This window comes from Amblyomma americanum, chromosome 3 (assembly GCF_052857255.1).
Source record: "Amblyomma americanum isolate KBUSLIRL-KWMA chromosome 3, ASM5285725v1, whole genome shotgun sequence".
Lineage (NCBI taxonomy): Eukaryota > Metazoa > Arthropoda > Arachnida > Ixodida > Ixodidae > Amblyomma > Amblyomma americanum.
The window spans coordinates 4553135-4568167 of NC_135499.1; the positions used below are offsets into that span (position 1 = coordinate 4553135).

The 15033-nt window shown below is 45.6% G+C and overlaps 1 protein-coding gene across 1 annotated transcript in view; it reads right to left on the bottom strand.

The window, feature by feature from the left end:
• Nucleotides 1-15033, bottom strand: part of LOC144124422 (BOS complex subunit NOMO1) — a 103925-nt gene that overhangs the window by 80426 nt on the left and 8466 nt on the right. Inside the window, exons 3-4 of the mRNA XM_077657056.1 lie at nucleotides 8904-9098; nucleotides 8143-8517 (exon numbers count right to left, since the gene is read on the bottom strand). Of these exons, the coding sequence (XP_077513182.1) occupies nucleotides 8143-8517; nucleotides 8904-9098 (570 nt within the window). The remainder of the gene's footprint in view (nucleotides 1-8142; nucleotides 8518-8903; nucleotides 9099-15033) is intronic.

The window sequence follows — 15033 nt, forward strand, 5'->3', positions numbered from 1 at the left end:
TTCCCGCTAACTCGTTAATGGACTTCCTCTTCACTAGTTTCTTCCGTTCCCTCTTCAAGCCTAAGCTAATTCGAGACCTTACCATTCTGTGGTCGCTACGGCGCACCTTTCCGAAGACGGCCACATCCTGAATGATGCCAGGTTGAGCGCATAGCATAAGTCGATTTCAATTCTAGTCTCACCATTGGGGCTCTTCCAGGTCCACTTCCTGTTCTCTCGTTTGCAGAAGAAGGTATTCATGATCCTTAAGTGCATGTAACTAGTCAAAAAGGCCACATTTTGTTGAGCCACAACACCAAGTGTAATTGCGGTCTTGCAATTCTATAAACTGATATGGCTATTACTAACGATCAGCTACAAATCACTTATATACAACCAGGAGCCTAATGGCAATAGTTAAAAAGTTAGCTATTAGAATCTGGCTAATCGCTTTACTAGTTGGCATGATTCGCCTTTCTTGGCGTCCGCCAACGCTGGTATCACTATGCTACAAAAAACTTCTCTTTACCTCAAGAAGTTTAAAAATTAGTGAACGGCTGGCTTTCTTGAAACACCTGGCGTGTGTATGTGTGTATATGCATACATATATGCCCATATACACACACTTGGCCCACGACTCAGTGGGCAGCCTGCCACAAAGCAGGCTTCAGACAACCAAACACACAATGGCTAAATGCAGGTAATGGCCACTATTAGTGCTATCGCACTAAAGATGGCACCGGCTAAAAAGCCTCAAATTTTGTCATGCGACGTCCAACAGCCAATAGCATAGACACATTTTACACTTTTTTGTCATTTTCTCAGCTACAAATAGCTCTTACTTTTGGGGGAAACTCTTTCACAGGGACGGGAGCGCCTTCATGCTTTGCCTAAAGCCGCCTCTTCCGACGTCGAAAAGCCTGGCTGCACACGGCCTTCGAGCTAATTCTTGAAGAATGAAAATGGATCCTTTTATAACGTGCGGGGAAAAGAACTTTAATTTTTGAAAGGTAGAGTAGCGGACTCGTATATGGAATAAACCCGTGTAAGAGCCGCACCCGTGAGTGAGCCAGGTGTGGCCCATACATGGGCCCACACATACCTCATTTCATTACGAATTTGACTGAACATTGCCAAAAATGCCAATGCCGGCTGCGACTGAATGAGATTAAGATTCTTGGCTGGGGTAGCAACGCTACGGTGTGAGAAGTAATGGAATCTTTTTTGATAAAGATTATGCACAATTGCGAAAGCGATACGTCTCTAGCCTCATAAAGAAACGAGTCAGCCTTGTTAAAATCTGTCTTGTAGGGCATGATGGTGTTATCACGTTTACCAGGCATGCTATGGATGTATCTGCCATGTATGTGCCTACATGTCTTATATTTAGAGGTGTCAGCTTCTGAATAAACTACCGTATTTACACGATTGTAGGTTGACCTATTTTTCAAAATTTGAAAATACGAAGTGGGGTGGTCGACTTAAAATCAAAACCAAAGCATCGCACCATAAACTAAGGCGAGACAAACGAGATATCAGGCATGCTACAGCGTGGTTGCATTTTTGCTGCGTGGCTCCGTCGCATCGCTGTTGGTGCTGGCCTTGAGCAGGTGCTATGTCAATGCGCAGAACCGGCATCTCCACCCCATGCGAGGCGGCCGATGGTGGCTGTCGATTAGCAGCGAACCGGCACCAGCCCACTCCCCACACATGGGTGCAGATTGCATCTGCTGATAAGCGGCCCGATAACGCATTTGCATTCTACCCTTAATAAGCGTCGTCCAAGTTTTTTTTTATTTTACTTTCAACCATGCACTCGGCACTCAAGGAAGCGTCGATAGTTGATGGAAGGGCCGCTGTTCCAATCGCGGTGCCGCCGCCACTCGGAACCACAACGGTGTCGGGGAGTATTGGTAGCCAACAGAACAGCCGACGCCGCTCACATGTAGTGTCTCTTTGGCTCTCGACGCATTCGAATACTGCCGGCCGCATTTCACAAGTTTTTAATGGAGTCCTGCATCATTCGTCATTTGTGCTCCGGGTCCGATAAGCGACCGGCACTCATTCACGGCTCCATTCAAGATGGCTGTCATTCTTTACGGCGAAGAAACGAACTGCACGCCGGGCAGCAAGTTCAACGTTCGCAACGGGTGATACAGGTGTGGCAGCTGCAGCAAGGCAAAATTTTCAGCTGTTCCACGCGATGTCGTGATGTGGCTGTTTGCAAAGTGTTGGATTTCGCTCCACAACAATGTTTCACCAGCTGTGGGACCACAGCATCGATCACAACGGCAGCGCTAGTGAGGACGAGTAGTCCAGTGACATACATTTTCGTAATGGAATGTGCCCTCGGGCGCTCCGTCACATGGCAGCGGATAGCGGCTGGCGATAAGCGGAGGCCGCAGGATAGTGCTATTGTGTTCTATTATTAAAGGCCAAGGGTAAACGACCTCCAAGTTTGTTTTTTTTTAGAAATGTGATGGGGGGGGGGGGGGTGGACTTACATTCGAGTCGACTTACAATCGTGTAAATACGGTAGCTGCTTGTTTGCGCTCGTCCTGTTATGTCTTCCGTCGTCGTGTCATTTTTTGTTTTGTTTCTGCACATCTACATACGCCTGTATCTCGTTAGGCTTCACCAAAAACGACTGCCGAAGACAGTTTCTACATTCAACAGTGCAACTGAAATTCCCTGCTAAATCGGAATAAATATGCAGACAGGTGCGTATAAAGATGTGATGAGGCGCAAGGCTGTGTGCGACGGTTTTGTTGGGAACTCGGACTCCGCAATTGTGACCGACTGCCATTGGTGTGAGGCGGCTTTCGTCTTTTTGCTCGCTATGCTGACAAAGGCATAACGGAAATTAGTTCTGCGTTCATTTCAGTATCAGCCTACTGTGTCGATGGACACTGGTGAAAACATTAAACGTTTTATGATAAGCGGTGGCTAGTTCCAAAGCACTCTTCTGAGGCTTCATTGCAGAGCACGTTAGGCCTAGCAGCAAACACTGAGCAAATGGAACACAACAATCTGCCGTTGCCCAGCGTGCCGGTGGGCGGCACGTCGTTGCGAGAAGCCCGATGCAGGCACTGACCCAGTTTAGGCACTTCTGCGCAAATGGCAGTGTTTGTGCCATGCATCGCAAATCATCTTATAAGAGACTAACTGGAGCAGCCGCATTTCTGGTACGTCATGCAAAGCATAGATTTCAAGTTGCACGTATTCCCCAATTAATGCTTAGTCATGCCAGCGCACAAGCGCATGCTGTATTTACACGATTGCAGGTCAACCTATTTTTTTTATTTGAAAATCCGAGGTGGGGGTGCATCGACTTACAATCGAAACCATAAATAAAGGAGAGACAAACGAGAGTAGCGACAGGTAATTCGGACTCCAATAATTTGGACATTTAGGATATCTCGGACCTGGATGAGGCACCGTCAGTCGCCCCATAGAAGCGCATACATATTTGTGACGGATATTTCGGACTTCAAAAGTCTGAAAGTTCGATTTTCGGACTAATTTCAGTCGCCTGCGGGCCAAAATCGGCCACCTTATCGGCTTCACCGGCGCATAAGGTGCCATCTTGGATTGAGGTGGATTTACGCTGCTGTTGGATTGGCTCGACATACTTTCGGTACCTCATTTTTGCCAGTAGAGGTCCCTGCGATCTCTGACACTTCGAGGTGGCAGCCAGATTGTCATTGCCGTCAACTTGCTTTCGTTGCCGACGTTGTCGGGGCAGTTATCACTTGTCCCATACATTGAAAATTGGTTGTTGGGGGAAGGAAATTGCACAGTAGCTATCTCACATCTCAGCGGACACCTTAAGCACGCATTAAGGGAAGAAATAAAGGAGGGACTGAGAGAAGAGAGGAAGAAAGAGGTGCCGTAGTGGTAGACTCTAGAATAATTTCGACCACCTAGAGATCTTTAATGTGCACTGACATCGCAAAGCACACGGGCGCCTTTGCGTTTCGCATCCATCGAAACACGGCCACCCCGGTCTGGTTCGAAACTGGGTACTCCGGATCAGTAGTCGAGCACCCTAACCACTGAACCACCGCGGTGGGTCTCGTACGGTCGCCATTCGCCATTTCGTCACTTGGGTTTCTCTGACCGTGTCGACCGAGTGGCACTGTCTTCACGAAGTTACATTTGTTCGCCGTTTTGTGATTGCATCCGGCGGTTCCACCGCTTTGAACGAAAAGTGCCTTGTCTTTACGTGTGTTTGACGAGCGGTGTTGTGCACACTCGGGTTGTGGACAACATGGCCCCGCCGGTGCCGCTGGGTCCGTCAAAGAAGTGTAGGAAGTATTCAACTAAATGCCGTGACCTTGCTGTCTAGCGTGTACAGTGAAAACAGAACTTTGGCGCAAATACAGGCGCAAATCGCTGCCAGCAAGAGAAATTTGCTGCAAGGTAAAATAATTTTTAATCCTTAAAAATTTTTAAGCCGATTTCAGCTCAATAAAGTGATTTTTTTGTACTTGACGGATTTTTCGGACTGTTCGATTATTCGGACCATTTTTCGAGTCCCGCGAGTCTGGAAAATCGGTCAGCGACTGTATCAGGGATGCTACAGCGTGGTTGCATTTTTGCTGCGTGGCTCCGTCACATCCCTCTTGGTGCTGGCCTTGAGCAGCTGCTCTGTCAATGCGCAGAACCAGCACCCCTCCCCATGCATGGCGGCCGAGATGGAGGCTGTCAGTAAGCGAACTGGCACTTCCCCTCCTTCCCTCCCCCCCTTCTTCCCCCCTTCCACCGTGCTGCTGCCGATTGCGGCTACTGATAATTGGGGGCGGCCGGATAACGCCATCGCGTCCTACTCTTGAGGCGAAGCTGAAGCGTCCTCCAAGGTTTTTTTTTTGTTATATTCAACTGTGCACTGGGCGCTCAAGTGAGTGTCAATAGTTGGTGCACGGGCCGCTGTTCAAACCACGGCAGCACCGCCACTCGGAACAGCAGCAGTGCCGGAAAGTGTCGGTAGCTGACGGAAGAGCTGATACCGCTCACGCGTAGTTTCTGTTTGGCTTTGACACATTTTACGACTACCGACCATGTTTCACCAATTTTTAATGTAATGCTTCGTCAATCGTCATTTGTGCTCCAGGTCTGGTAAGCATCCAGCGCTCGTTCATGGCTATACAGTGTTGTGCGTTTTTATCGCTGACACATTCAAAAATTTCCCCGCCTCAACCGCTGGCTCATTTGCGGTGAAACTGCACACAGAGCTTGCGTATTATGGTAACTTTTGTATCGTAGCAAGTTTGACAACAGTACTTACTTAGTTCAGGCGCAGATGATGCGAAAACGTAAGCGTCTGCGAGAGATCGGCGAGCCAAAACCCGCAGACGACGCTTTTTCGCTGAGAACCGGCAGTGGCGCCATCTGTTTTCGGCAGCGGAAAGCGTCACGACTAGGCCGCCGAGGCGAGCGTTGCAGGGAGCGCGGGCCCTTTGAATATGCCGTTCCGGCCGTTTCGTCTGCTTCAACTGAAGTGCTTACAACATTTTCGGCTAACTGAGCGGGAAAAATATCAGAACAGCTGATTTAACGAGGCTTTACCTTTCAAAGAACATTGTTTGCAACGCTCGTCTCGGCGCCCTTGTCGTAACGCTTTCCACTGTCGAAAACAGATGGCGCCACCGCTGCCCTTTAGCGAAAAAGCGTCGTCTGCGGGTTTTGGCTCGCCGATCTCTCGTAGACACTTGCGTTTTCGCATCATGTGCGCCTGAACTAAGTAAGTACCATTGTCAAACTTGCTACGATACAAAAGTTACCATAATACGCAAGCTCTGTGTGCAGTTTCACCGCAAACGAGCCAGCGGTTGAGGCGGGAAAATTTTTGAAAGTGTCAGCGATAAAAACGCACAATACTGTACAGTCAAGATAGCTGTCATTCTCTACGCTGAAGAAACAAACTGCACGCCAGGCCGCAACGTCGCGGAACAGGTGGTAATAGTGTGGTGGATGCAGCGAGGCAAAGCAGTCAGCTCTTCTACATGATTTCATGATGCTACGGTTTGCGAAGTGCGGGATTTCCCTGGATGACGTCGTTAGAACAATGTGCTGTGGGACTGCAGCAGCAGTGATGACAGCGCTAGTTAGGATGATGGTGCAGCTGTGGACAAGTAGTCCAGTGACTACTGTATTTACTTGCGTTAACCCGCCCCTACGTATAACCCGCACCCCTAACTTTGAACTCCATGAAAAAAAAACCTTGCGTATAACCCTCACGCTTACCTGAAAAAAAAAAGAGCACTAGAAAGATACAACTGCACACTCAGTGATCATTTCATTTTCGGAACATTTATTCAAACGACCACCACCACGCATCACTGGTTATTTAATACTCAATCGTTGCCGCCCTCACTGCTGCCATCCGAGCAATACTTGTTGGGCTACAAAGAAGTACAACGGGACGAGGCGCTAACAGAGATCAGCACCTCGTCCCGTTGTATTTCTTGTTCTTGTGCCTCATCCTTAGTGTACTGCTAGCATGGGTGCCATCCGAAGCTTCATCGCCACCAAGTGGCTTTACGCACCAAGTCGGCCAGTATCGCTTTTCACGCATCCACGATTCACTAGCACTGCAATGAAATATCAGGCCTTAGCATGCGTACCGTCTATGTGAGGGCGTAAAGGCTGTCGGCCATCCACTGGGCATACAGCCGTGTCATGTGCGCCTTGAACAACTTGTTAAGGTACAAGTCGAGTGGCTGTAGCATGGATGTCATGCCGCCAGGTATTATAACGAGGTCGGTGCCGGTCTCGGCGAGGCGAGCCTTCACCACATCAGTGCAGTGGCCTCAGAAGGAATCCAGTACGAGCATCAAGCATCCAGTACGAGCAGCACCTCTGTTGCCGATTTCTTTGCAGTGGCTATAATCTTTAGCTTTTCTTTTGCTGTGAAACACTGCCGCCGAGTCCCACTCATGACGCCAAAACAAAGCAGGCAAACAGTGCAAACTGGGGTGTAGTACACGAAACAGCGCCTGACACTAGGCTCAACAAACCTGGCTGAAGAAAACGCGGCCAAAGGTGTGGGGAAGAATAAACAGACTATGAATGTGGATTTGGCTATGCCTTTCACTGGCCCCTCATCGGCTTGACAACCGTCGATGACGATGGGGATAGTGGACTACACAGGGGAGGCCACCGCACATTGCCGTGAAGCGGACATCCCCACCCCAAAGAAAAAATTCGCAGATAACCCACACCCCCACTTTTTAAAACGCATTTTTTTCACATTTTGGTGCAGGTTAAACGCGAGGAAATACATTAATACATCTTAGTTTTGGAATGTGCCCATGAGCACGCCCGCGCGTGGTAGCCAATAGCAGCTGAGGATAGGCGGCAGCGGCCAGATAATGCTATCGCGTTATACAATTAAAGGCGAAGCTTAAGCGACCTCCAAGCTTTTTCTTTTTCTGATATGCCATATGGGGGGGTTGACTGGCATTCGAGTCAACTTACAATTATGTAAATGCGATCCACACTGAAATGCCTTTAGGCAGCGTTGTCTCGGCATATGGATTCTCGCAGTATGAAGCAAGTGCACTTTTATAATGCACGAGGAAAAAAATTTTAGTTTTGATAGCAAATGCAGCGGGTACATGTACTGCAAAGTGTTGATTGTCAGATTTATGCAGCACCAGGAAAACCGTGCCACGCCGCCAATTTCGAAATGGTAAAACACAAAAGCTAGGAAATTTTTGGAAAATAAATGTTTTTCATGAACTATTTCTGGCCCAACTTCACGAGAACGAATGTTCTGCTTCAACTAAATTTTTGGCGATCCCACAAATTTTGTTGTAGCAGGAATCGACTCTATTGTGTTTCAGTACCTCATTTTTTGACCGTGGTTGTTCGTTAATTTACATTCTACAGTCTTCAATGCCTTTGTTCGAGTTTTTTGATTTCCTGATTATAGATCCAGCCCCTTGGAATGTGACAACAATGGTTGTATTGAGGTCTTGTTCGTCCCTCGGCCCCCTTTTAAGAAAACCGAGTGCTACTTATTGTCCGTTCATAAGTGAGTGACAAAGGTGGGTGCAAGTTCGGGATTCGTTCCTGTGTTTTTGCTCCCCTGAGTTAGGCCAACAAGTGTGCCATTAACAGTAAAAGGCAAGTTAGCAGCCCTGGCACGCGCTGACTTGCCTGGAAGCGGTCAGGGAAGCGGTGGCCACCGTGCAGGACTGAGAAGAGGGCCTGCCGCGGTGTGATGTCAAATGCAATGCGCTCGGCCTGGTAGAAAGGCAGCAGCTGGTAGGAGCCAGGTGGCACGGCTGGGAACACAAACTGGCCATCCTCGCCAGAAGTTGCTGCGCACAGGAAGCGCAATCCTGGGGGCAGCTTGAAGCCCCGTGGTGCCTCCAGGTCACAGCCCCTCTGCGGCGGCAATGCCTGGGGATCGGCCGAGGCCAGCACAAAGTGCACGCCCCGGACAGGGTCGCCCTCGCCAAACACCTCGCCACGCACGTCGTACCCTGCAACCACCAGGTCCTTGACAGGGCTGCCGTTATCATCTGTCACCTGCACAGACAATTAGTGCACAAGAGAAGCTCTGGGTTGTAACCATGTAATAAGAAACAGACATCACTAAGCATGTAAATAAATTAATTAAAGAAATCATGTAATAAGAAACAGACATCACTAAGCATGTAAATAAATTAATTAAAGAAATCTGCTGCATTGTTTCCAGGCACAGGTGCTATCTATTTTGCACGAGTGGCACCAACGTGCAGGCCACGAGACACACAACTAACCTCGTATGCAGACCCTCTGCTGCTGTGCCTCAAGGAACTGTGCCTTGGCTGAACCTAACCCTCTGAAAACCAAAACGTCCCAGGGATGCAGCTCTGGCATAGACTCCTTCAGACACTGACACAATAGCCAACACACAGTGAGAGGGCACGCACTGTGACGGAGGTGCTTGAGCGGCCCAGGGTCCAAAGCGGGTGCGAGGCAACTAGCGTGTAGCGTCCGGGCAGGATGCGCGCAAATGCGTAGCCACCCCCCGGGCCGCTGTGCGTTGTCTGCAGGGTGTGGCCCTGGGCATCATGCAGCTGCACTTGCACCCCGGCAGGGCCCTCCGCCTGGCCATGGCTCACCACCTGCACACAGGAACAACAGCTAATTATTAGGGACGCTGCCTTTTGAGACCTGCCCTATAGCGTCAGTTTTGTCACTTCCGTATTAAAGTCTCCAACTACCAGGTATGGCTCTGGTAGCTGCTCTAAAAGAACCTCTTAGTCATGGAATATTACCTTAAGCTGTGGCTCAATATATACAGAGCACATTGTTATGGTTTTGTGTGCAAGCAGAGTAACTGGTACAGCTTCAAATCTTGTTTTTAGTTTTAGCTCACGAGCCGGGACACCGTTTTTCACTACGGGCGACTCCTCCTGACAGCCAGCTCGCCTGCTCTTGGTCACGACGGAAAACAATACAATTCTCGAGAAAATTATTTTTTTTTTGAGGCCCTAAATTTGTCTCCTGCAGACATAAAGCGACAGGAGCCTGTGCTCCAAGAATATCTTTTATGTCGCTGCAATTGTTCAGTTGTGGCTGAACACTTGATACTTCTCTGTAAAGGGTTTCACCCTGCAGTGGAAAGCAGCGGGGCTAATTTATTCAAAGCATTGGGGTTTAAGGACAGTGAAAGAAAAGTAGATTTTAAGCAGGTAGAAGTAATCAAGTGCAGGTTATCTGATTGGTGGCTAAAATCAAGATAAGAGTAAAATTTCACAAGTCATGGCTAGGTGGCTTGTACCACCACCCGATTTAAAGGGTTCAGCCTTATCCATCCATCCAACCATCCATCCATACATGGTAACCATCCCGATGTCGATGCAAGCACAGTCACTCTTCCCGAGGCCCTAGGTGACCAGTATTTTAGTTCATTATACTCTAGGGTTTAGAGCATAGAGTTCCTTAGTGTAATATTGAGAAACTCTATGGTTTAGAGATAACAATGGTCATGTGTCATGTAAATAAATCTGCGGTGGAAATAAGTAAAAAGCGATTGGAAGATTGGTGGCTCAAAAGCAGAGAGCTGACATAAGTTTAGAAGTGTAGGGAGGCATATTTAAAGGAAATGGCGAGTTTTATTAACTTACAACACAGTTAAACACGAATAAAGGGGAAAAAAAAGCTGAGCATGGTGGCAACTACCATCACCCCATTTCAAAGGGGACGCTCCTACCTTCTATCCATCCATCCTTGGCGGCCCTCTCCACCTCCCGAGAGCGTCGCGATGGTCGCCGGCTTATGTGGGGAGAGCGCGCTGTACCTGGCTATACTTTCAAGTGCATTCTCAGTGTGTCGAGTAAGCTAACTTCACCGCAATAAGAAATGTGCCACCCGCTGATGTAAGACTCAGCAGAGAAGAGAAAATGCTTCAAATATATCCTTCCTAGGGAAAGAGACACCGAATACCGCAGCGACTTCAGACAAACTTTGCGGATCGGTTTGTGCTAGTGCCAGTTGCATATCAAAGGCGTATATACTATGTAACGGATAGAAAAAGGGATTACAGATATATACAGCAAGAGACAGCCAAGGAGCCATCCTCCTCGTCAACCCCACACCAGGCCTACAGCTGTGACAATGTTATCAGGGAACCTGTACTCTACCGTAGACAAGAAACAGCGTAGCAGGCACCTTTTCCTTCAATCAGATGCAGAAGCAGCTATATCTTGTGCGCTTTACAAGCGAGAACAAGTTTGCTGCCAGCGGATTGGTCCCAAGCCTCCTGTAATCAAAACGCGTTTGGAAACATTCGAGAGGAGCGACCACCGAGTGAATTTCGGGGCTTATTCATTCCCACTTTGACAAAAGAATCACAATGAAACAAGGAGGAGCCATTGCTCTAGCTGCATGCATATCACAGATGCGGCTGATTCCTATAGAAATATCATAACTTTACTGAAACTACAAGATGAGCACACTGAAGAAGTTGGCACGGAAAAAACGAGGACAAGCGTAGACAAAGACGAGCGCTACTCACAACTGAAGGTTCATTCCAGACATAGCTCGAATAAATAGGAAAACCAACAAGAACAAAAGAACAACGTCATGAACATCACATGTTACCCCATGAATCCCAATGCTTTGGTGAAGAACAGATACTCCCCATCAGAGAAGCGGACGGAAGTCTGACTAATGCACTTATCTCCACTGATGCGCATATGGAAGGCTTCCATGAGTTCACGTGCGAGTTGATCCCTGTGCCTGAACAGGATGGGCATTTTGTCAAAAAGCAGTTTGTACTAGATTTTCTTTTGTCGTTTGTGCTACACGTGCCGCAATGTTTAGGAAGATTATCAACGAAATCTCCCCCGAGTAATCTTCAGTGTTCTCCTTATCTTTCGTTGACACATCGTCCAGTTTTCCCGATGTATAGTGAAGATAACGGCAATTTGTACACAGGTAATGAGCAGGGCTTTGTTGTGTTTGTGTTGTCCTTGTTTTTTCTGAGCCAACTTCTTCAGTATGCATGTCAACCAAGTAACCCAACTTTCTGCTCTCCTAAGTATAAGATGAGCATTTTGCTGGCATTTTCTGCTGGTATAACACGGTCAATTCCGTGCTTACGCTTAAAGAATACCGATATGTCAGGATCGTAAAATTAACACACGAAAAACGTGAGCGAAAATTACTCCCTTGCTAAATTTTCAAGGAGTTTCCATTTGGGCATCACGCGAGGATATATACCGTGCATCATTTAAAAATTTTCATACCTCAGTGTGGCAACTTTTACACAATATGTGGTGCGCTATATACCGATCGAGTAACGGAGTATTAGTCAGCTCTGCTTTATTATTTAGTACTTGAATGAAGCATCTTCCTTCTAAGACTGCAAGAAATTAATACCCTTTATTGCCGATATCGCTTGCTTTAGGTCTCCAGATTTGAGTAAACTCGATACAATAAAAGCACGAATAACTATCCATTTCGATTGCAGTGGCAGCAGCGCATAATTTAGGAGATGCTCGCAGGCTAGCGTAGCGTCCTCATTCAATGATAATGAGTAAAGTGTGTGCAGGCTTAGTTGCTTGTACAGACGGGAAAAAAAAAAGCCAAAATGGATTATCGCGAACTGATCTTACCATCAAATCTCAACCTTCAGCATCGTTTTTGTGAATCGGTCTTGCATATTAACGCACGTTCGGCTAAACATAAAGAAGATGATATCATCCTTCTTTTGCAGCAATTTTCTTTTAAGTTTAATGTGATAATGATGTCAGAGACTTGGTATTCAAACAATTGCCCTGTGTTGAAAACAGATGGGTACGAGACCTTTTTTCTTAATCGCTTGAACCGACGAGGTGGCGGTGTTGCGATACTTGTTTCGGCTCAAAAGAAATGTGAAATTTTGACAGATTTCAGTATGGTGACTGATGATTTTGAAATGCTGACAATTAAAAATAAAAGCCAAGTAATTTCTGTTGTATACCGCCCACCAAACGGTAACATTATGCGCTTTCTAGATTTATATGAATCTTTTTTAAACTTCGTCTCAAAAAATAACCTGATATTGGTTGGTGGGGGTGATTTCAACATCAATGTCTTAGAAGATAGCCATCCTGCACGTGAATTTAATATGCTACTGCTTTCGTCTGGTTTCGCAAATTTAATTGAAACACCAACACGCATTACATGTTCCACATGTTCAGTACTTGATCTTTTAATAACAAACATTGGTACTACCATAAACAGTGCAGGCACAATTTCATCCGACATCAGTGACCATTGCCCGGTTTTCCTTGCGCACTACGTAAATTCAATACCAAAAGAAAGGCGAAAGAAATGTTTCACTACTCACTGCATCACTAAAAACAGTTTAGAGCTGTTCAAACAAGAAATATTATGCCAAGATTGGTCAATAGTAAAAACAAAAGGTAATGCGGATGAAGCTTACAATGAATTTATCAAGCTTTTCATGCTTGTCTATGAAAAATATTTCCCATTAAAAGCTCTTAAACGCACTAAAAGAGCGAGGAAGCCCTGGGTGACAAAAGAGCATCTAAAAAAGATAAAAAGCAAAAACCGCCTTTAGCAATCCTTTTTACGTACACGATTGGATACAACTTTGAAAGACTTTAAAACCCTTCGGAATAAGCTGAATGCGGAGCTGCGGCACGCGAAGTTTTCATATTATGAACAAATCTTTGCTAATATCGCTGAACAGCGCACCAACGCTGCCTGGAAAATAATGAATAGTGTTCTAGGCCGTGGAAGCAAAAATTCCCCGCCAGATACTTTAATTTATAAATGGCCGTGAACTTGGCGGCAAGGAAGGCGCTGACTACTTAAATCATTTTTTCATTAATGTCGCTGACCCAATTCAAACGGAAATCGACCTCACCGAAAACAGAAATCACCGAGACACCATCATTGACAGCATATTCTTACAGCCAACCGATGGGTCTGAAATCCACAGTATAGTTATGGCTTTACCAAACAGCAAGGCGTTAGACACCGATAATATTCAGATAAGACCCGTTAAATACGTCTTGAGCATAATAACGCCTGTACTTGTACATATATTTAACTTAGTAATAGAATCCGGAAAATTTCCAGATGCAATGAAGATAGCTAGAACGTCAGTTGTCTTTAAAGGAGGAGATCGCAACTTGCCAACAAATTATCGACCTATATCTATTCTTCCAGTCTTCTCGAAAGCGCTGGAAAAAATAATCTCTGTTAGAATAACTGGGTTCTTTAATAGACATAACGTTCTGAGTGACGCCCAATACGGCTTTAGGAAAGACAGGTCGACGGAAATGGCTCTATTTGCAAAAGAAAGTATTTTGCAAAACATAGAAAACAATATGTTCACACTTGCAGTTTTTGTAGATCTTAGCAAAGCATTTGACTGCCTGAACCACCAAATTTTAATCAGTAAACTGCAATCTTATGGAATCCGCGGAAAGTGCATAGATTTACTCAAAAAATACCTTGAAAACAGAGCTCAGTTTGTGCACTTAAACAACCATAATTCAGTGATTCTACCTATTAGATATGGAGTCCCGCAAGGCAGCGTTCTTGGTCCGCTATTGTTCAACGCCATTATAAATGACATTGTAGACATAGATCATTCAACAGATTTTATCATCTATGCAGACGACAGCACTCTACTTATTTCTGGAACAAACATAGATAATTTAATACTGAAATGTAACGAAGTGCTTGAAAAACTGTCTGTTTGGTCCAAAGCAAACCTACTCAAGATAAATGCTGTCAAAACAAAAGCAATGATTTTTCGCGCCAGGAATAAAGAAGTTAAAACGAACCTTACAATTATGTTCGAAACTCTAGAAATAGAAGTTGTTGACCACCACAAGATTCTTGGAGTATACTTCACTTCTAGCTTAAGCTGGGATACTCATATCAATTATCTATGGAAAAAACTGTCTTCAGTTACAGGAGCTCTAGCACACTGCCGCAGTATACTTCCTTTCAAAGCGAAACTTCAGATATATCAAGCATTATTTAACTCTCATCTAAATTATTGTACTTTAGTATGGGGCACAACAACTAAAAGAAATTTAAACAGGCTTCTACTAATACAAAAGCGAATAATTCGCCATATTGCCAATATGGAACCAATGGCCACTACAACAAGTGCCTTCAGGTCATTTGAAATACTTCGTATTGAGGATATTTATGAATTCCGACTATTGAAAACATTTTACTTTTCCTCCCTTACTACAATAAACCAACTAATGTCATTAGCATCACTGCAGCGCCGCGACGCTAACGTACCCACAAGAAATAAAGATTTGTGGGAAATCCCACGGTTCCGAACTTTTTATAAGTATCAAGCGTTATCACATAACCTCCCACTTATACTAAACAAAAATACTCACACTTTAGGTTTGAACAGAAGAGGTTTGAGGTCTTGTTTTTTTGTAATTGCTCTCCCCTGGTAATACTTTGTTTTGGTATACTGTGTTTTGTTACACCTTATGTTTTTTTGTTGTTTTTTTTGTTCTGTTCTTGTACTTTTTTTTTCATGCAAATCAATTGTACAATGTTTTTTTT